This window comes from Cetorhinus maximus, chromosome 4 (assembly GCF_964194155.1).
Source record: "Cetorhinus maximus chromosome 4, sCetMax3.hap1.1, whole genome shotgun sequence".
Taxonomy (NCBI): Eukaryota; Metazoa; Chordata; class Chondrichthyes; order Lamniformes; family Cetorhinidae; genus Cetorhinus; species Cetorhinus maximus.
This window is the reverse complement of record NC_135882.1, coordinates 55,695,521-55,718,991: the sequence shown is the minus strand read 5'-3', so window position 1 is coordinate 55,718,991 and position 23,471 is coordinate 55,695,521. Positions and strand designations below refer to the sequence as shown.

The window sequence follows — 23,471 nt, the reverse complement described above, 5'->3', positions numbered from 1 at the left end:
GCGTCACTGGCTAGGCCAACATTTATTGCCCATCCCTAATTACCCTTGAGAAGGTGGTGGTGAGCTGCCTTCTTGAACCACTGCAGTGAACACCCACAGTGCTGTGAAGGAGGGAGTTCCAGGACTTTGACCCAGCGACAGTGAAGGAATGGCGGTATATTTCCAAGTCAGGAAGGTGAGTGGCTTGCAGGGGAACTTCTAGGTAGTGGTGTTCCCATGTGTCTGCTGGCCTTGTCCTTCTAGCTGGTAGTGGTCGTATGTTTGGATGGTGCTGTCTAAGGAGCTTTGGTGAGTTCTTGAAATGCATCTTGTAGATGATACACACTGCTGCCACTCTGTGTCAGTGGCGGAGAGAGTGAATGTTTGTGAATGGGATGCCAATCAAGAGTGCTGCTTTATCCTGGATGGTGTCAAGCTTCTTGAGTGCTGTTGGAGTTGCACTCATCCAGGCAAGTGGAGTGAATTTCACACTCCTGACCTCTGCCTTGTAGATGGTGGACAGGCTTTGGGAGTCAAGAAGTGAGTTATTTGCCACAGGATTCCTAGCCTCTGACCTGCTTTGTTGCCACAGTATTTATACAGCTAGTCCAGTTCAGTTTCTGGTCAAGGGTAACCCCCAGGAAGTTGATAGTGGGGGATTCAGTGATGGTAATACCATTGAACGTCAAGTGGCAATAGTTAGATTTTCTCTTGTTGGAGATCGTCATTGCCTGGCACTTGTGTGGCGCAAATGCTATTTGCCACTTGTCAGCCCAAGCCTGGATATTGTCCAGGTCTTGCTGCATTTGGTCACAGGCTACTTCAGTATCTGAGGAGGCGTGAATGGTGCTGAAAATTATGCAATAATCCCTACATGATGGAAGGAAGGACATTGATGAAGCAGCTGAAGATGGTTGGGCCCAGGACACTACCATGGGAAACTCTTGCAGTGATGTCCTGGAACTGAGATGATCGACCTCCAACAACCACAACCATCTTCCTTTTTGGCAGGTATGACTCCAACTAGCAGAGAGTTTTCCCCCTGAATCTAATTGACTTCAGTTTTGCTCAGATTCCCTTACTTCACACTCGGTCAAATGCTGCCTTGATGTCAAGGCCAGTCACTCTCATCTCACCTCTGGAGTTCACCTCTTTTGACCATGTTTGAACCAAGGCTGTAATGAGATCAGGGGCTGAGTGACCCTGGCGGAACTCAAACTGAGCATCAGTGAGCAGGTTATTGCTCAGCAAGTGCCGCTTGATAGCATTGTTGAGAACCCCTTACATCACTTTGTTGATGATCGAGAGTAGACTGATGGGATGGTAATTGGTTGGTTTGGCTTTGTCCTGCTTTTTGTGTACAGGACAAAGCTGGGCAATTTTCCACATTGCTGGGTAGATGCCAGTGTTGTAGCTGTACTGGAACAGCTTGGCTAGTGCTGTGGCAGATTCTGGAGCACAAGTACTATTGCTGGCTATTGTCAGGGCCTATAGCCTTTGCAGTATCCAGAGCCTTCAGCCGTTTCTTAATATTACGTGGAGCAAATTGATTTGGCTAAAGGCTGGATATGTGATGCTGGGGACTTCCAGAGGAGACCGAGATGGATCATCCACTCGGCACTTCTGGCTGAAGATTACTGCAAACGTTTCAGCTTTCTCTTTTGCACAGGATGCTCAATTAGTGACTTTACAAATGTACAAAATTGATGGGTTCATTTATCATGCCCCACCGTTAAGGTGGAACACCATGCCTAAAACACTTCACCCACCTTCCCACCACTCAACCTCAACTCACAACCACTTCCACAGCCATGATCACCTGTGAAAGGCAAAAAACAACTAAAAAAAAACTACCCAGGGTCACTGGAGGACATATATGTTGGCAATTTCTCTCCAACCCCTCAGGCAAATAAAATCAATCTAGAAAGCACTTTGATGAAAAGACTGGAAGAAATATGTTTACTTGTGAAACTATTAATTTTTTTGGTGTTAAATTTGTACAAGACAGTATATCACCAGACTGAAAGATAGACGTTTCTCGAAAGTCAGTCTTTGAACTCATGGGACCATGCTGGTGCTGCTGCTTGGAGTGACTTCGATCAGGAGATCAGCCATCATAGTATGTCACACTCTTCTGTCTTATGCTATTCCCATTCATCCACTGTAGCTCATCTTCAACCACTCTGTGACATCCGTCATCCAGCTACAGCTAGATTGACCCCTCTTTCTGCTGCCCTCCACTTTGCTCTCTGGAGGAGCTATCTGTAGCTTTTCAGCTCTGATCAAATGGCTGAGGTACTTAAATGTTCTTTTCTCAATGTCACACTTTTGCTCTTGCAATTTCAAGCATCTCTTCATTTGTCTTATGGGATTTTTTGCATACATTTTATCATTTACATTTCAAAGGCCTCTATTTTCTTCCATAGTTCTTTGCTTATTGTGCAGGCTTCTGAGGCAAAGAGGAAGGTGGATAGAATATAGCATCTTATGAGTTATTTTCCTCTTTGCAAGCTTGAATTTCCTTAGTGTTAACACATCCTTCGTCTTCAGAAAATCACTTCTGGCTATCTCTATCCTCCTCCTAACTTCTGCATCACATCTGCATTCTTCTGTTATCATTTGTCCTAAATAGACAAACGTATCAACTTGTTTCAACATGACACTACCTACTTCAATCTTTACTCCAGTTTCTTCTAATGTTTTCATAACTACCATTGTTTTTGCCTTTTTGGTGTTTATACACAAGCCATATTCGAAACTTCTAGATTTTACTTGATCTCTGTTATTTTGTAGGATCTTTTCTGATTCTGCAAATAGCACTGTACCATCAACATACTGCGAGTTTGTTATGTTCTTGTCTCCAGTTTTTACCCCTGGGAGAACATCTAATTCTCTGAATATTTGTCCTGTGTACAGATTGAATAAATCATTTTGGTGAAAGTACATAGCCTTCTTGTACTCCTTTGTTCACTTGAAACATGTCCGATTGTCTCTGTTCTAGCCTGATGCTCGCTATTTGGTTTCAATATGGGCTCTGGATAAATCTCACATCTTTATTGTCAATGTCACATTTCAGCAACATGTCAATTAACCATAGCAAATGCAATAATGAAGAGGAAAGACAACTCTTAAGTCCTGTGCAGATTTCCAGGCAGCACATGTTGAAAAGGAATAAAATACCCTTTTGATATCTGAACTTTCAGAATACCATGGCAGAATACCTATGCGCGCCTGTCGAACTGACAATCTAAATGACGTGTGGTGACGTCAGGATGCCCGCCCAATGTCACTGCGTGTCATTTTATGCGCCGGCAAGCAGGCCCCACCCCCGCTCGCTGACGGGAACATTCTTCCCAATGGTTCAGGTTGATGACTTTTCATCAGAAAAAATAATAGATCATCGACCTGAAATGTTAACTGTTTCTCTCTCCACAGATTTTGCATGATCTACTGAGGCCTATGTGGAGGGGGAATGGAGGCCTGGAAGGTCAGAGTCCTCATGGGGGAGACCACGGGGAGATCGCAAGGGTCAGCCATGGGGTGTGTTGTATTCAACGATAGGGAGGAGACCAGGCAGGCATGCTGAATCTAGCAGTTAAGGGGAAGGACACTGACTTCATGACCCAACAGTTCCTTACCGCGGTTTAGTCGGCAGTTTCCCAAGATTGCAACCATACCACTTCCATGAAAACCAAAGGTGGGTGGGTTGGAGTCGAGATTTATGGTGGGATTTTCTGCACCCACCCACCGCCGCAATCTTCCGGTCCTGCCGCAAATCAATGGACTTCTGTCTGGGACACTGCCTCGCCCGCGGCGGGGCTGAAAAATCCCAGCGTTAGATTTATATCACTTCAAACTCCTGTCCAATCCAAAACCCCTGTTTTCTCAGGTTAAAATATCCCCTATGTGATATTAAGATCAGGGAGAAGTCTCAGCCAGGAGCCAGCAGTCCTGGGCTGAATAGTGCACAGGTTGGGGGTTGTTATGTTCTTCTATTGGGTGTAAATCACACAACAAGGATCGGTGAAACAATAATGTGGGTTCTTTATTTGAAGATAAGACTATATACAAATAACATGAACCAGGAAGCTAGGGATGGAATCGTCCCAGATTTGCACTAAGTTTGGTAGTGGGCAGGATAAAGGATGTTTTACCCGACAGCTGTGATGGTGGATTTTCACACCGTATCATCCTATTCCAGCCTCATTAATTATGCAGCCACAGGAAACGCGCTGTTTCGCTGGCCGGTGGCCTCTGATTTGCCCGTCCTGCCATTTCCTCGCCGCTTCCTCACACAGGGCGCCATATTTAAACTGCAGCTGCGTGCACAATTCTCAATGCTTGCAGCCCAGGGATGCTCCGGTGAAGACATGATCTCAAAAGCCCAAAGGAGTGCAACCCCCCCCCGATTCAGTGACGCATCCTTGTGATGCCTTCAGGACACCGTGGAGGTCTGCTGCGATATTCTCTACCCCCAGCCTGGCCACAGGAGGCCCATCAGTCTCACCGCTCCCGCTTGGGAGGTGGTGGCCGAGGTGGTCAGTCCCAATGCTGTACACAAGAGGTTGGCCATCCAGTGCAGAAAATAAATGAATGATCTCATCCATGCCGTCAAGGTAAGGCAACCATCTCATCACTCTAAACTCACACACTCACAAGCCCATCACACATTCACTGGCATCTCACCCACTGCCGGCTCAGGGGACATCACCACCCACTCTCTCACAACACCTCTCACATCACTCTCTGGCTTCATCTCCTCCGGAGACTGCCTCCTTCTTAGCCCTTACCACTTTGAAGTCAGTTGCACAGATCAACATACGCCCCCACACATCCCCTGGGATACCACCCTTCCCCAGTACAGCCCTTGACCTGCAGCCTCTTCCCTTGTTTGAGGCCACTTCTCCCCCTTCCTCAAGCAAGACCCAGCTCTGCAGGCATTGAAAAGCCACCCCTGCCTTACGGCTGGTCTGGTAAATAGAGATCTGCCCGTGAACCTCTATAAAAGGGTGCTGCCTGTAAAGCTTGGCGCTAATGGCCGTGAGTGCTACCCGAAGAAAGGTAGGCAGACAGACCTTGAAGTCTCAGTGAAGGGCAGTTCACCAGGTGCATGTTGCTTATGTTCAGTTGTGAAACACGTCGGGGAAATCACGCTGACATTCACAAATGATCCAGCGTTGGGGCATGATTCCAATGAGCAGGGCTTATAATGATATGCAGAGGTATTAAAATGACGTTCCCAACATCTGGCAGCGGGAAACATGGCCCACCATTGACAGGTGGAGCGGATGATCATAAATTGATTTCCCAATGTCATGAAATCAATTTTTGGCCTTCCCACCATTTTGTCCGCTTATACTTGCCATGATGCCTGGCGTCAACAGGGACAGAAAATTCCAGCCAAAGAATACATGCCTGACTCCTGCCTTCTGCTGTAGTAGATTGAATACAAGTCATGGGACTAATACATCACATTCTGTATTGGTAGTAGTGACTAACAGCAGTTCAAGATACGCACCCTTGAAGGTTCATGTACACCATATCACAACAGGATTGGGTGAATACACTGTTATTATGATTTGGCGGGCGGTAATTGCCGGGATGACAAAATCCCAAAGGGATTTGTGGAAACTACCACAACGATTTGCAAATTGTATTTATATTATGAGAAGGTATGTGCACTGAAGTCAGAAGTAAAGATTCCACTGCCACTTCTGGAGGCTTTAAATACTAAATTAAAACATTTATTAACAAAAGGAAAGAAAACTTTAACACACAAAATTACAGGTACACAGTTAAATGTAGTCTTACGAAATTTCCCAAAAGATTTCTACTTAGCTGGACCCACAAATAAACACCCTTTTCCAGGCAACAGTGTCTATAGATTCTAAACCTAGTAAAAAAAAAATCCAGTAATATTACCGCAAGGCATCCAATGTTGCTAAAGGGAAGATATTTCACAGGCTTCTCTCTCCCTCTCACTCAACAATGGAAATCCAAGGCTTGTAACAAAACCTTGCCTTCTGGAAAACAAACAAACACTTCTCTGAGGTTGCTTAATTCGCAGGTCTGTCCTCGCACAGCACCTGATATCACATGGTCACAACACAGATATAGCTTTCAATCTTTTCTTAAGTATGTTTTTTTCTCTTTCATCTTTAAACCCATTGTTCTTAGCTTTCTTTGGAAGTGACCTTTCCCAGAATATAAACACCTTTCATGCTGTTGTTATGGCCACTACCTTCAGGAAAAATAAAACATAATATTTTTTCTTTCTTCATTTATGACCTTAGCCAGTTGTAAAAAATCATTTTATTTCTCTTTGAAATTCAACAGTTAAAAATTCAACTACTCATTTATCTTTTAATGCAAATTTTTATTCATGTTGTATTTACTTGTATTCCATCTTAGCTTGTCTATCTCCACTTTAAAATGCCAGCTTTTACACCTATCCCTTTGATGATTTAAATCTTGCAGTCTGACTTGTCTTCAGTTTAACTAAATTAGTCACACACATGTACATAAACATGCACACAGCCCCCACAAGCCTGCTTCACCATATCCCACAGTAATATTGGAAAAAATGATATTTTTCTTTAGACTGTAGAATCTTTTCTTACCAATTTTTCTCCCATCCCTTTTTCTCCTAAAGGTTTTTATTATGGTTTTAGGGTATGGTACAACAGGGGAAAGTCACCTTCCAGTGCCTGACAAAAGTGAACATTATGGCCAGAATTTTATGTCCCGCGGGCGGGAACGTCCGACTTGAATGGACGTGAAATAGTGCAAGATGATGTTAGGCTAGCATCCCGATGTCATTGTGCACTCACGTGATATTCTGCTCAGCAGGGGTGTGCAGCAGGCAGAAGTGCGCCCGTCGACAATTAAGTGGGCAATTAAGCCCATTTACAATGCAATAAGCAGTGATTTTACATGGCCCATCCACGTGTACAGTTGGAAGATGGGCCAGTCTCCCAGGCAGCATTCACATCTTTGCTCAAACATCAATCCAGGGTGGGATGAAATCTCCATGGGGGAATAAAATAAAGAGATATCTCTGCATTGGTTTTTTTATGAGGCATGCTTTCAGGTGCTTGGCTGTGCAGCATTTTTGTCATGTCCTTTAGTCTGTGGAGGTCTGAAGCTCCCTGGGGCAACTGTCTGCCTTCAGGGAGCTCTTTCAAAGCGCTCACTCGCACACTCGGTTACATCAGCACCCGCCCTCTTCCTGCCCCCACCCCAGCTGCGCTGAACATTTCAGCGTGTGTTTCACATTGGCTGGCCATTAACTGGCCAGCCAATGTGAAATCACGCTCGGGGGCCGATCGCAGCTGGTGGCCCATTTACCGTCTGCTCCCGGGTCTGCCGATTGCGCGCACCCGTCAACCGAAAAGTTCAGGCCTATGTGTCTACAATTCTTGACACGGAGTTAAAATAAAAACTGGAAAACAGGAAATACTCAGTTGGTTGGGCAGCATCTGTGGAGATAGAAACAGAGTTAACATTTCAGGTCAATGACCTAGCATTTTCTCTGATGAAATGTCATCTACCCGAAAGGTTAATTCAGTTTTTATTTCAGATTTCTAGAGTCTGCAGTATTTTGCCCTTGACACTAAACACCAGCTAGATAATCAACCATGGGACATCCCAGCTGACCCAAATGAACTCCTTCAGCAGAAGTCATGGAACAGTAAAGAGGAGTGACAATTTTCCCTTTCCTAACCCAGAGCCAATGGTGCCAATTGAAGTACCCAGCCAACCAAGAACAGACCAGGGATAAAATCTTGGACATTCTTGGTCCATATGCCTCAACTTCTTATTGAGCCAATAAGAGGGGCTCATGATCTAAAGTTTGCTTGCAAACATTTTTGGATTGAGGTGAGCTTTACTTCAAGAAACTGAATGGATATAATCGATTTATAATGGCGTGGATTTCATGTACTATTGGGGAAACAGGCTTGGTGAGTTGAATTATCTTTTCTCATGTGTAGTATTCTTATCTTCTCTTTATTGAACACACTGACTGATCTGTTATAGTGCTGCTCACAGTCAGTCAGAGAATGGGTGAGTTGGTGTTAAAATGCAGGATCCTTTATTGTGTTGCTGAGATGAAGAGGCGTTAATCTGTAACATGGCTTTTGGGTACAAAATGAATGCTACTTAAAGTAAATGTTAATGTAAGATTCAAGTCCTCAATCAAATTTAAACTTTAATAACTTTGCCTGCACATATGATAGAAGCAATCTGTAAATGGCATATGAAAGCATACTTTATAACATTTTAAGACAATATACTTCAAATTCCTAGGCTTTAGCAAAACCAGCATCTTTTGTGATACATAATTCATTCCAATTCTCTGATAGTTCAGCTTTTTTCTTCCTTTGTCATTTTCAGTGTTAGAATCATTAACACAGCACTGACAACATTAACATTATCAATTAAAAGCAAATGAATTATTCTTTCATATGCCATTTACAATTTGTGGTGTCATGTATACATCCAAAGTTAAAGTTTAAAGCAGTACATGGACTTTATAAACACCCTGTATATCATGTTAGATCTGAAAGTTATTGAGAAATTGTAATTAAATAAATGTAATTAATTCAAAACATTGAAGTTGCATTGTAAACAAAAAAACTTTTCATATAATTTGGGAGATTTAACAATACAGGGAATTATTATTTCAAATGAATTGATAAAGAATTCCTCTTACAGAAATTTACAAATGTACTTTCTCAGGTATGAAGCTGGAAACCTACTTTTGTTAGTTAAAGTATTTAATGTACTTGTACTGTAATTGCAGACAGTATGCTGAAAATTATGGTGTAAACACATCAAACTCTTTAAGCAAGTCAAACATTTCAGGGCCTGCAAAGCTCCTTGTTGGAATCCTAACCCCGAGAAAAGTCCTTCAACCATGTTCTTCACTATGATTTGGGATTTAACTTCATTTTTTTGAGGGACTCACTGCATTGTTACCATCGTAATGTTGGAGGAGGATGGTGTGTTCAATCATGTTAAAGGTTACAGACAGAATGAGAGAATAAGGAGGAAGAGTGAGGCATGGTCACTTCATGAGCTGCAAGCATTTTGCGTTCTCTGAAAAGGTGCTATATAAATACAAGTTATTCTTACAGCTCCACATGCTATAAAATTGGTCTTATCGGCAACCTTGTAAATAGGGCCCATGTTATTGCTCACCTTGCAAGCATGGTGCTGAAATAGGGCACATCAAAGGCATCCTGCAGGATAATGGCTACCTTGATCAGATCATTTTGTGCTGTATATCACGCAAACTCATGAACGGACCTAAGGCCATCACTTTCGGCTCTGATAATTGCCCAGTCTACCTCAGATTATCCTGGAAGGGCAAGGTATCTCAAAACATTTGACCAACAGGTGAAGCTAGCTGCTTCACACTGCTACTATGCAGTAGCAACACGAGTGGTATTTGCCACTAACAGGATGCTGCCGTCAAGCCAAAAAGATGTTCTGCCTATCACACAAATGAGTAACGTGGTATATGAATTTCAGTGCCAGTGTGATGCTAGGTATGTAGGCCATACGTCCCAAAGACTGGCGGATCGTATCTAGCAACATGTCCCAACTACTGTTCACAATGGGCAGGGTACAGACCGTACCCAACCAGTCCGCGCTTGCAAACCTCAAAATACAGTGTCCAACATTAGATGTGATTCTGCCATTGGACAACATTTGCTAAATAATACTCAGTGTGCTAGGAATTACATTGACAACTAATTTAACATTGTCAGTTAGGCTCACAGGGTGGCACATTTATGTGTACTGGAAGCTACATATATTAATACACAGGGCCTTGTTCTTTGCAGACAGGAAAAACCTATATACACATTGTACCTGTTTCAGCTAAACAGAATAAGTGACAGCCATTCGCTGACTCATTCCTCAGGGCAATGCCTTGTCTAATCAGATTCAAGTTGCCTGGTTTAAATTTCAAACAATGCTTGGCAGTTAACTTTCAGTCACCATCACTGGTGCCTTCTCCATGGCAATGCATCTACCAATCAAAGTCCACTTGCCAACCAATCAGCACTTTCTTCACATACAGTATAAATTATTGTTTTCCCCTTATATTGGTATGTTTGCTAAGCCTCCCGAGGAGTGCAAGACAAAAAGCTTCGACATGTCTCTTTTCTCAGCAATACAAATTATTTCTTGGATCAAGAATTTGTTTTAAAATGGCTGCAACCTTCCCCTATCAACCTGCTTATGAATGAAGGAGGTTTCCAGCTGGTTGCTCCAACAACTGCTGTTAAATTGTATTCTGCTCACCAGCAATTTAATTCAAACTCTCATTTTCAACCACAGCACTATTGAACTGCGCGCTTACAAATTGTTTAGCCAGCTGCCAGGCACCAGTTTGAAACTTGTTTCAGTGTTCAGCAGGCTGAGAGAACAAAAGGCCTGCATTGCAAAACCTACTGCTGATTAAAACTGAACTGTCAGCTTGAGGGAAAAATATGACTGGATTTTAAGAAAAGTAAGTCCCACAGTGTGAAACTTTAGTCATTTTCCCTTTAATTGTGCCTGCTTTTCAGTATTTTTGCTGCATCAAAGCACTTACCCAAATTATAATTGATCTTTCATGAAGAAATGTCTCCATCCATCTGTTTGTATGCTTGTCTCTCTCTCTCTCTCTCTCTCTGGATCTCTTGGTCTTTTTTGATCTGTTTTCTAGCTGCGTCTCTCTCTCTCCCTCTTTCACCCATTGCATACCTGCCCAATCGTTCTTTCTGAATGAATATCTCTAGACTTATCTCTCAGTCTATTTCACTCTCTGCCTCTCCCATCCACATCAAAACTTATTTTAAAAAAGCTCCAATGTTCATTGTTTACATGTTTTGAAGTTTTTAGGAAACGTAAACTCAATTAGTTTGTTAGTTTAAGCTTCTTATACCAATTTTGCATGCAGATATTTTGCATTTCATACATGCCAGGAGCTTAATCTCACTGCATATGCTCGGTCTATGGTGTACTGGGAATTAAAGACTCTTCTAGGAGTCTTGGTTGTTAAGTATCTTCAGCTGCCAGAAATGGCTGTGGGAATAAAATGAATTCAAATTTGGGCTAGTGAGGCTTCTAACAAAAACATATAATCATACATATTTTAAATTCAAAAGATGTGTCTTTTTTTTGGTAAGTATAATCAGTTTATATTAGTTTTTATATTTTTTAAGGCAGAGTCATCATGGCATAGAAGGAAGCCATTCAGCCTATCAGGTCTATGCTGCCTCTTTGTAGAGCAATTCTGTAAATCTCATTCCCCTGTTCTATCCCTGTAACACCGCAAGTTTATTTCCCTCAAGTGTCCATCCAATTTCCTTTTGAAATCATTGATTGTCTCCTTTTACACCACCCTCGTGGACAGCAAGTTCCGGGCTATTAACATTCTGTGTCAAAAAGGTTCTTAATGCCCCCTCATACCTTGCCCAAAACCTTGCATCTACGTCCCTAGTCCTCGTATCATCAGCTAATGCGAACATATTTTCTTTGTCTATCTTTGTCTACCTATTCTTGTCATCTATATCTGTTCTGTAATATTTGTGACAAACTCTATTTTAGTCATAAATTTCTTAACTTATGAGAGAACATAATAGGAGTGGAAATGGTTTCAAAACGTTTGTTGATTGGATTCATATTTCACTTTCTCTTCTTTTCCAGCTGGCTGATGCAAATTGTGCATTTTTAATTAGTATTTATTAGAGCTTCATGAGTGGTGAATTTCATTCCAATTTGCTACTTGTTAATCGCCAATTTGCCACTCTACTTCACTTTGATTGTAAGTTGTACACAGATATGAAATTGGAGCTAATGAAATACAAGTCTCTCATAAAATTTGCATATAGGGAAGCACAAGGCCGAAATATTTTGGTCAAAATGGACACGTGCACCTTTTTCATAAATGGTCAGTATCTTCCGACTGGTGAATGGGAGCGGGACCCGCTCGCCAATGTGTAAAATGACACGGGGTGATGTCGGGCGTGCGTCCCGACGTCACTCCTCATTATTTAGATTGTCAGTTCGGCCAACGGGCAGCCAAGTTGGCTGCGCGCCCACCGACCTGTCAACGCATATTAAAGCCATTAAAAAAACAATTGAACTCATTAATGGACCTGCCCGTCCAACCTTAAGGTTGGCGGGCAGGCCGGGAGTCCAGGCGGGCTTGTGAAAAGAAATGAAACCTCTTCCATGGGTGGGGTGAGGTTCCATGAGTAATTTAAAAAATGCAGAATATTTTACAATATAAGTTATGGACATGTCCCAACTCATTTGACAGTGTCACATGAGGGGTCACGGCAGGGAAATTTTTTCTAATCTTTATTCAAAGGTTTAAATTGGAGGCAATTTCCCTGAGGCAGCACTTTGCCTCAGGGAGATCTGTGTGCTCTTTTGCACGCATGCGCGAAAGAGCGCACTCCCGGCTAAGGGCGTTGATCGGACATCTGCCCGCTCGCGCCTGCTCCGGCACTTCCCCCCCCAATGGGGGGAAAATGTTGCCCATATATCAGATTACCTGTGGCATTGTCCATGGCAAAGGGGGGTGATATAAAGGTGAGGTTATATCACTTAAAACATTTGTTCAGGGTGCAGAAGCTCAAACCAGCCAGAATTTCATTATTTTATGAGAGAACTGTGCTGGGTGAGATCAAACAGAGTTTAATTGCTCTTCAAATTACAATCAAAATTTGGTTGGAATGCCTAGCTTATTTTAAAATGTGGTGATTGCTCAGTTTATTTTTCAAATCATAAGCTAAAGACATCTTGTCTTCTATGTTAATCAGATAATTTCTGTTGGGTTTCTCTTGTTGCCTTTTTCTTTGCAAAATAGATTATTGGAGGAAGTTTGCATAACAGCTGATTAGCTGCAAGAAATTTGCCTCAAATAAATAATTAAGTGTAACAGAGAAATCAGACGATTACTGTAATAGAGCAAAAATAAATACAGGGACATGTACTACTCAAGAAAGAGTAGACAAATAATAATTATAACAGAAAATGCATCATGAACATACAACAGGAATAAAGAAGATTAATTGTCTAATCTGTATACAGGCATTCAGTAAGTATGCATGTAAGACAGTGCAAGTAAGAGAAGCTAAAATGCATGTATCAGATGAATGTTACTGGACTGGTAGTTCAGAAACCTGGACTAATGCTCTGGAGGCATGACTTCAAAGGAATCTGAGGGAATTTAAATTCAATTAACTAATACATCTGAAATAAATGTTAATCTAATTGATAATGATCATGAGACTACTGGAAACTCTCATATCAATCCATCTTGTTTGCTAATGCCCTTTATGAGAAGAAATCTGCTACCCTTACCTGTTCTGGCCTGCATGTGACTTCAAACCAACATTGATGTGGTTTTCTTTTAACTGCCCTCTGAAATGGCCTATGAAGCCACTCATTTGTATCAACCACTACAGAAATGTCTCATGATAGTGACGTGAAGAATGCAACAGACCACCAGGAATCATGTATGTTCTGGGAGGGCTCCTCCAGAGTGATCCAGGCAGCAGATGCATTGGTTAAGCACCCCAATGGTCTGCTCGGTGACATTCTGTGTGGCAGCATGGTTTTTGTTGAATGCATGCTGCCAACATGCGCATGGGCTGCCAGCTGGTGAGTCGATAGTCCTTGTCACCCAGCAGCTACCCTCTGTTTTGACATGGTGACTAAAATATTGATGGTACAGAGGACCAGCACTGAATAAAGAGCAAAAGAAATAGGAGCAAGAGTAGACCATATGGCCTGTCAAGCCTGCTCTGTCATTCAATATGATCATGGCTTATCTTGAGCTTTAGCTCCATTTTCCAATCAAACCTGTGTAACCCAGCCTTAAATGTATCCGGCACTGGAGCATCCATAACCCTCTGGGGTAGAGAATTCCAAAGATTCACAACCCTTTGAGTGAAGTAATTTTTCCTCATCTCTGTCCTGAATGATTGGCTCCTTATCCTGAGACTATACCCCCATGTTTTAGATTCCCCCATCAGTGGAAACAATCTCTCAGCATCTACTCTATCAAGCCCCTTCAGAATTTTGCATGTTTCAATGAGAAACCACTCATTCTTCTAAAATCTACAGAATGTCAGCCCAATTTACTTAGCCTGTCATCAGAGGACAACCCCCCCATCCCAGGGACCAATTTAGTGAACTTTTGCCATACCATCTGCAATGCAAGTATACTCTTTCTTAAATGCAGAGATCAAAACTGCACACATTAAACCAGATGTGGTCCCACCAAAACCCCTGTACATTTGCAGCAAGACTTCTTTATTCTTGTAGCCAATCCCCTTGCAATAAAGGCCAACATGCCAAAGGCATCATGACTGCTGCCAGGATACTGGGCATTCACCTGAATGATGTGCTGCATATGACCACACACCACTGCAAATCATTTGTGATTTCAATATATCCAGCATTTCTGCATGGTGCCCACAAAGCAATCTGTGCGAATTCAATGGTGCTGCAAAACCACGTGCCCATTCTGCCTGCTGCTCTCTGGAAAGAGAGAATGCAATGCATTCTCCTCTGGCATACAGGACATCAGTCACCTCCCCTATATAGCAATGGATGGCAAACTGCGAGGTGTTCAAAATATCACCATCTTCAGCCTGGAAAAAGCCAGACATGAAGAAGTTCATGGCCACAGTCACCTTTACAGCCACTTAGAATCATAGGCCAGAATCTTTCTCTCGTCGGGCAGGATTGGGCAGGGATTGGGCAAGTTAATTAATTCATCAATGTCCTTGATAGGCCTTTCAATTATCGGCGGGCGCGCAGCCGGCTCTGGTGCACACCCGCCGAATGAAATATCGCATGAGCGCGCAATGACATTGGGACAAAGGCTTGACGTCATCACGCATCATATTACGCTCGTGCGTGTTGGGTGTAACATTCTGGCCATAGAATAGTTACAGTGCAGAAGGAAGCCATTCAGCCTTTCGTGCCGGATCTCTGCAAGAGCAAGTCAGCTAGCTCCACTCCCATTCCTGTCGCCCTGCATTTTGATTCTCTTCAGATAATTATCCAATTCTCTTTTAAAAGCCACAATTGAATCTGTTCCACCACACTCTCAGGCAGTGCATTCCAAATCCTAACCATCCACTGTTTAAAAAAGCGCTTCTTTATGTTACCTTTGGTTCTTTTGCCATTCACTTAAATTGGTATCCTCTGATTTTCGACCCATCCGGCAGTGGGATTAGTTCATCTACCTACACTGACTAGAATACTCATAATTTTGAACACTTCTATCAAATATCACCTGAACCTTCTCTTTTCTATGGTGAACAGCCTCGCCCTGCTCTGAGGCTTCAGGTCTGCTTGTATTAGGTAGCAAATTTCAGTGAGCATCTCCTTTACAAAACCTGTTCCTCACTCAGGTTCAGGTAAGGGAATTGTTTACTGAAAATCCAGGGATATGACTAATTTCTAAGAGTTTTTCTCCCCCTTCTCTTTCTCTATCTTTGAGCAGTTTTCCCTCCTTTGTATTGCCTTTGTTCAATGTCCCTGGAATGCTACAGGCCAAGGGGTAACTACATCATCCATGACTGGAAGCAAATGGTCTGAGCGGAACTCTTGAAATGTGAGCCAGGGCCTTCATCATGTGCAATACCCCTCCCTAAATCAACCTAAATTGCAGCAGAATACTCACGGCACTTCTACTAACTCAGCAATGGACAGCAGAAATCAATCAGCAAATAACTTGAAAAGAGATGACGATCCCTTTAAATAGCACTGGAAGTGGGGTCCTTCCTGCTGTTGAATGCATGTTTATTTGTGCAAGATTAAGTGAAGGCATTAACTGGAATATTCAGGTCAAAAAAGGATGCTACATGTTGCACGCTAACTGACTTCCCAATCTGTCTACGCTGACTGCTTCTGGCATACACTCTTAACACTCACACTAATGCCCTCACCAAAATGGCATCTGGTGTGGCCCATACCAGAAGAGAGAGAGAGAGAGAGAGAGAGTGATATGTGTGTATGTGTGTCTGTGGGTGTGTGTCTGTGGATGTGTGTGTGGGTGTGTGTCTGAGGGTGTGTGTCTGAGGGTGTGTGTGTGTGTATGTGTGTCTGTGGGTGTGTGTCTGTGAGTGTGTGTGTGGGTGTGTGTGCATTTTACACCCAAAATGGTATTATGGAGCCATATCTTGAGGCCCTAGACTTATCAAAGCAAGTCTTACCAACTGCATAAGATGTTTAAGTTTTGATAACAAATCCAGTGAAATACACCTGAATTAAATCCAGCCTGCAAATATTATGACAAAATATTATCAGTCAACAGAATAATGCTGAGTTTATAAAACACACATCAGGGAAAATAAACAATATGTGACATAGCATTATACGTAATAATCTATCACCACACTCAATCATTTATCCTTCAAAAATACCCAGAAAAGAATCACTTTGTTCATCCCCAACACACCAATGACTACAAAAGGCTACAGTTAGCTACATCTGACTTGGGTTCTTTCAGCATAAGCAGCAGCTGAGGAATTCTGGCTGATATTCTCAGAGGCTTACAAATATACATTCAATTCTAGGGAGAATAATTGAGGCCAATATAAATTCTCCAGACTTTTATAGAGCCTCGGGGAACTATTTCTAAGCAGCCCTGAATGATATTATACTTCAATTTCATAAACATTAGCCATTGGAGATCTGCTCTAGATTGATCAGTAAAGTTGCTAGATTGGAGTTTAGAAAGAGTATCAATTGTGAGTGTTGCAAGATTCTTTAGAATCAATTTATTCTTTATTTATTCAATGTAGCCGGAGAGTGCAATTTTCCTCAATTACTCTAGATGTTAAGAGGTGGACAAGATAGTTCAGCTGAAATGCTGATTGACCCCATATTTAGTGCAAGACACCATTTTGGTAAGATTTGAAGGCAGCTTGGAGCAGTAAATCCAAATAAATGTTAAACAGATGATTGCCAATCAAAACGCCTGCATTCAGCATGCACGAAAGAGGCTGCGCAACATTTTGGTGACTAGTACTTTAACTAACACCGTGCCCAACAGCAATCAGCTATTTGGGAGTAAAGATGGTGTTGATCTCAATTTCAAGCATTACTTAAAGAGATGCTCACCACTTAGATGGATACTCCCACTTCATGGTTGTTGTGGCTAGAGCTGTAAAGAGGACTCCTGAAACACATTGGGAAGCTCTCTGAGACACTTTTTAGATTTTACTGACACTCGAGCAACATTTATTTTGGAAATTTTCTGAGGACCTCACCCAAAAAGAGTAAGTGCTTTGCTATCCTGCTCATGGTCCCCTTTGATCTGGGCAAGATTGGGAAGAGGACATGAGGTCAGACGGAGCAGCGCCAGATGCTGTAGGAGAGAAGAGCAACAAGGGCAAGCTCGCTTACCCCCTATGTATCACTGCCCCTTCCCCCCGGACTCCCCCCATCAGTTATTCAGGCAATCTTTTCAATTTGCTTCAATTTTCAGGCATAATGGTGATTTAATGTGTAATTACAGTTGTTTGCATCTCAGTAGCATTTGTGGGGAAAATATTCCATTTACATTAGCCATCAGCATGCAAAATTTGAAATGGTCTTCCTAACAATAAAGAATCTAAATTTGGTTTGATAATAGATTCATTACACTGTGTTTTCACAAATGGTGCTAATTCTATTGTACAGAATGATACATTTGTGAATCAAAAAAATTGTTGATTTTATCCCACTCATGCCTAAAATATATACCATACAAAATTCATTTCATACTCATTAAATATCTTTTCTTCAGTAATTTGCTAAACTATTTTACTTCACTTTCTTTCCCCTTTCAAGCTATGATTACCATGTTGGAAGACTTAGTGGGCACTGTAATAAACACCAAGGGCGGCATTTTCTGTGCCCGTTGGCATTGGGCATGCTTAGCGACATGAGTGGACAATATGGCGAGAAGGCCAAAAATCTGTCACGACACCGTGAATCCAGTTTGCGATCATCCGGCTGCATGTCAATGGTGGGCCACGTTTCCGGCTGTCAGACATTGGGAACTTCATTGTAATAAATCTGCATCTCATTATAAGCCCAGCTCGCTGGAATCCTCCCCCCCTCCATGCTGGATCAACCGAGCACGTCAGCGTGCAGCGTTTCACAACTGGCGAGCTGCAGTTTGCTCAGGACTTCGCAGTTTGTTTGTCCAGCTTGCTTTTGAAAACACTCACAGTCACCAGCGCCGGGTTTCGCAGACAGAACCACATCACTTTTAAGGGGGTTCATGGGTAGCTCTCTACCTACCTGATCAGCAATAAGTGGGTGGCTTTTCAATGACTGCAGGGCTAGGGCTTGATTGGGGAAGAGGGAGAAGTGGCCTCAGGCAAGGGAAGAGGCTGCAGGGACAGGGCTGTACTGGAGAAAGGGAGTATCCCAGGGGTATGTGGGGGTACATGTTGATCTGTGCAAATGGCCTAAAGATGATGAGGGTTGAGGAGGCAGTTCCAGAGGAGATGATGCCTTTTGGAGATGTGAGGGTGTGTGTGAGGGAGTGAGTAGTGATGCCCCTTGAGCTGGCAGTGATTGAGATGCCAGTGAATGTGTGATGGGCTTGAGTGTGTGAGTTTAGAATGATGAGATGGTTGCCATAACCTGGCGGCACGAATGAGATCATTCATCTTCTATCCGCATTGGATGGCCAACCTCTTCTGTGCAACATTGGCACTGATCACCACCACCATCACCTACCAAGCCGGAGTGGCAATGTTGCTGCCCCTCCTATGGCCAGAGCAGGGGTGCAGGACATCACGGCGAGCCTCCATGGCATCCAAAAGGCACTCGAGGGATACGTCATTAAATCTGGGGGCTGCAGTCTTCTTGCCTTTTGGGCCATGTCTTCTGTGCAGCAATCTTGGGCTGGAAGCACTGAGAGGTATGCACATGGCTACACTTTAAATGTGGCACCCAGCGTGATGAAGTGGCGAGGAGATGGCGTGGCAGGCAAATCGAAGCTGACTCACCATTGAATCGGCATGTGTCCTAGGAATGCATGATTAATGAGGCGGCATTGGGATGATATGGTGTGAGAAGCCGCCATTGCGTCTGGTGGGTAAAACGGTCTTTTTCCTGCCCACTGCCGCATTTCGTGAAAACCTGGGACGATTCCGCCCCAAGGGTGGTCTCATGCTGCCCATTGTGTTATCAAGTGGATTTCACCTCTGTTCAAAGCTGTTTGCCCACCTCCAAATGCAAAGAAATTCAAACTAACAACCGCATTTTGTAGTGAAATGTGGAACTCACTGTCAAATATCCTCTCCAAAATCTACCTGAAATGCAATGGGAATCTGATGATAGAGGAGCAAACATGGCTGCCAATTGATGGTATGGAAAGGCAGTGGTAAAGCAGAGGCACATCAACAGGCAGTCATTCTGAGACTAATCTTTTGGGATTAGGTACAGGTATTCACTGCATACGTGGTCCACATATCAAATATGTAGTAAGTGGAAAATTAAACTCATGGGATAATTATCATGTCCAGTAATCATTCTTGTTGTTAAATTAGAACCACAAAACTGAGCAATTGAAAAAAAAACTTCAGATCTTTAAGTCCTGGTTCTGTAAATATTGCAGTTCACAAAATGATTTGTCAATGGCTAAGGAACAGTTAAGTAACTTCACCTATATCTTACAAAATAACTGTCAAGTGACCCAACCTGAGTGCTGATCAGGTTATAAAGTGTACCCCGTAATGAGCTTGAAAATATTCTGAAAATGTTTTATAACTCAATGCAAACATAATTGCTGCCCACTTAAGGCTCTCAATCTGCCTCCACCGCCATCATATGCTGGACAGTGGCAGGTAAGCAAGAGTGAGAAGGCCATTTTTTCACCAAAGTTGGTTAAAAGGCAGGAAGGAAGAGGGGCACATCCTTCAAGGCCTGCCCTGTGCACATTGGGGGCAGCCCACCTCAGATCATAGCACCCCTTTGTGCATCTCAGCCTGGCCTCCAAAACACTGCACCCCACCCCCTCACCCCTTTCCCTAGGTCACCTGAACCCCGCCATCCCCCTACCCTGCGCCTGCCACCACCCCCCCACCCCCCCCACACACACACACACACACACACACACACTAAAAGGATTTACCTGGATGCAGTTTCTTTCTTTGACCTCGGTAATCCTTGTTGAGTTCTGGTGCTGCTGGGACTATAAGAGCTGCTGGCCAATCAAGCTGGATGGCAGCTCTCGAGGGCAGGGCTTCACCCAACTGAGGGGCGCAAGTCCCATGCTCTACTTGTTAAGGCACCCCACAGTGAGTTATCGCTGTGGGGCAGCCATTTTAAAATTAGTCAGTTTGGTAACGACTTTTCTTCTGTCTGGGTTGGGGGGGGGGCAGGGGTGGTGGGTGCAGTGAGCAGTACATCTCCAATCCTGTAAAATCCAGACCTTAATTTTCACTGCAAATATGTCACTTAGCCCTTTTATTTTAATTGGTCTATGGTAGTAACTGTTAATATATCCAACTACTATCCAATGCTATTTTATTTGGTGATACAGTACAACAGAAATTATATTTATTTGTTTTGCTGGTTCTAGGCATAAACATCTCAATTTTCAACATTTGCCCTTAAAATGTAGAACCCTATTGTGGTCCCATACACTTCATGCAATAGATGTTGCTACTTAAAACAGCTTAAATTTGTTTCTGTGTGAAATGACCTAGCTGTGTAATTACCAATTTCAATTCAAAATCATGAAATGATTAGCTTTTAGTTATCAAACAATAAGGGTTATTACAGTGTCATTGGTTCAATGACAGCTGTGGTGACAAACAATTTAATGTTGGCTCTGGTTGGCATTCTATTTCAAAGAGTACACACATACAACAAATGACTAAATTGCAATTACCAAAGAGAAGAGCTATTTTTTTTTTCTATTTTGTTTGGCTTTGTTGTTACATGAAGTATTCCTGACATCGAGACCGCTGCAAATGACCCACATTACAACAGACATTCAGACATTACTGGAGATAATGGATTATGCTTCCCTCTCTTTGATAATATTAATGAAAGGAGGTAAATCTACTCCATTATAATGAAAGGTACTTTTTTTTTACTGACAGACCTGGATACCTGACACATGTATGGAAATAGCCCACAATTCAGTTTAGCTTTAGCAGATCAAGAGTATTACTTGAGCTGATACCACAACCTTACAGTTGACTTTGTCCCAGCTATCAAATATTCCAATAATAGTTAGTGTCTCTTGTTTTCATTATCTTCCTTTCTACTATTTTAGAAAAATATCACTAAAACATTAATGACAACCATGTCACTTTAGAAAAGTTAGTCTGTTTCAGTATGTTATCTGCAAATATAGAGATATTTCCTTGAAATAAAAATGCAAAAGCAAATCAAGAATTTGAGAAAGTTCACCCTGAAATCATTTACTTGCATAGGTGGTTAAATAATTTGACTCTGATATGTCACTGAGAGTCCACAGTTTGATCTCCAAGAGCATCATAGTTGTAATTAAAAAAAAAATCTCTAGTAATTTGAAAATTTAAATTATTTTGTTTCTTCTTATCAAAAAGAACAAAATTTAAAAGCTTTCAGAAATTACACTAGTTTGCGTTTAAACAATGAGAGGAATCAAAGCATTAACAACTCATCAATAAACTAGGGTCTTTTTTTTTACAAATTTAGACGAGTAATAGAGCCCATACTTAAATCATAGTAAAGAAGCTTTTGTGACCTTGAATACATGTTTTCAATATTCTTAAATTTCCATTGCTCCCTTGTTTCATTGACAAGGGCAAATCTGAGTTACAGTCCCTGATATCATATGTACAACTCATTAGTTCAAACAGTTCAAACAAAATAAGTGCAATGTAATATCAGCAATAAATTCTGGGGTGTAAATTCAGGATTCAAATTCCATATTTTAATAAGGTACACAACATCTGCCAAAATGTTTTAGTTGTAAGGGAATGATTCACTTCAATCTAATGCACTTGCTCACAGGATAATAATTTAATGTAAGAAAATAAAATAGCATAAAATGCAATAGACAACAATAAGCAACAATAGTAAATAATGAGTGGTTCTTCACGATTTCTCAAGTCGTAAATTAAAAGTCTTGGTGAAATTCATTTTACGTACCCTTGCAAATAGGAACAGGAAAATCCCATGATGCAGTATTCCCTGAGCTGGCCAAACAGGTGAGTTGAGGATGTCCATCGAGGATATAACCATTCACACAGGAGTATGTGATCTTGTCTCCGACGTCAAAACTTGTGCCATGAACAATGCCTCCATGTGGTACACCAGGGTTTCCACAAGTACTGCTTTGCAGCTCTATGCAAGAAATAAAAAGCAAAGTGAAAATTGAGTCCATTGTAGGTTCCAAATTGATCAATACTTTAATGATCATTTAGGCATACCTTTCTTTGGTCAATGAAGTAAGTATAAAAGCTGGTGCATAAACAACAAATTGCACAATTTCAAGCACTTTTTCAGTCATTAACAATTTGAGGAAATTATACCTCATCATGCATAGTGGCAAATATCAGAATTATGCTCCAAATATTACAAATGAAAATTGCAAAGTCATTTTTTCCATCCACTTTTCCCCATGTCACCTGACCCATGCTAGGTTTTGATGGGCAATGGTGCTTATTTCTCACTTAAATGGCCATACTTCATATGTAAACCTGTACAACCTCAATATTTCATAGGCCCCCAAATTTGGTTATGGGGATTGTGTTGCATGGCTAATCCTTGCCCATTAATAGCAATGCAGTTAACACACCGACCTCATATCCATCCATTTCAATTATTTTAATATCCAACCAATGCTAACCATGCTATTGTTTGACTGAGCACAGTGGCTAGCACCACTTAAATCTAGCCCGCACTGCTTACAGGGGAGGCACATTGTGGCCAGAGCAGATGCTGCTAGTGGTGCAGGAAGTGAATCGGTCCTGGTAAATATTGAATAGCAGCACAACATGGGAGACAGTAGGATCCAAGGTTTTTGGATACAGCACGAAGGGCCTTGATGGAGAAGGTGGAAAGGATGGGTGATGCCCTGTATCCACTGACTCCAGGAAGCCTTCTAGTCATATGCTTAGAGGTGAGTGGGAACCAAGAGCCATGAAGGAGAGGAATGGAGCCCCAATTACATGAGAAGCAATAACCTCACTTGATTGGTCAAGGTCTGTGAAATCATCTTCAAATACGATAGCTTACCAACTGCACTGCTAGCCTCAGACACTGCTCACTTCACCACATCTCCATCACTCATCTACCACCATTTTTTTCAATTAGACTTGTGGCTAACATTCACACTCAAACACTTAGCACTACTAAAAGCCTTACACCCACATTTCACAGCTTGCAAATGCTCCCAGGTAATCAACCACATCAAGCCCCCTCAGAATATTATGTTTCAATGAGATCATCTCTGAGTATAAGCCCAACCTGCT

The 23,471-nt window shown here is 42.1% G+C and overlaps 1 protein-coding gene across 1 annotated transcript in view; it reads right to left on the bottom strand.

Annotated features, from left to right (window-relative positions):
* csmd3b (CUB and Sushi multiple domains 3b) overlaps positions 1-23,471 on the bottom strand; it is a 2,128,577-nt gene that overhangs the window by 1,380,764 nt on the left and 724,342 nt on the right. Inside the window, exon 4 of the mRNA XM_078541225.1 lies at positions 22,147-22,341. Within this exon, the coding sequence (XP_078397351.1) occupies positions 22,147-22,341 (195 nt within the window). The remainder of the gene's footprint in view (positions 1-22,146; positions 22,342-23,471) is intronic.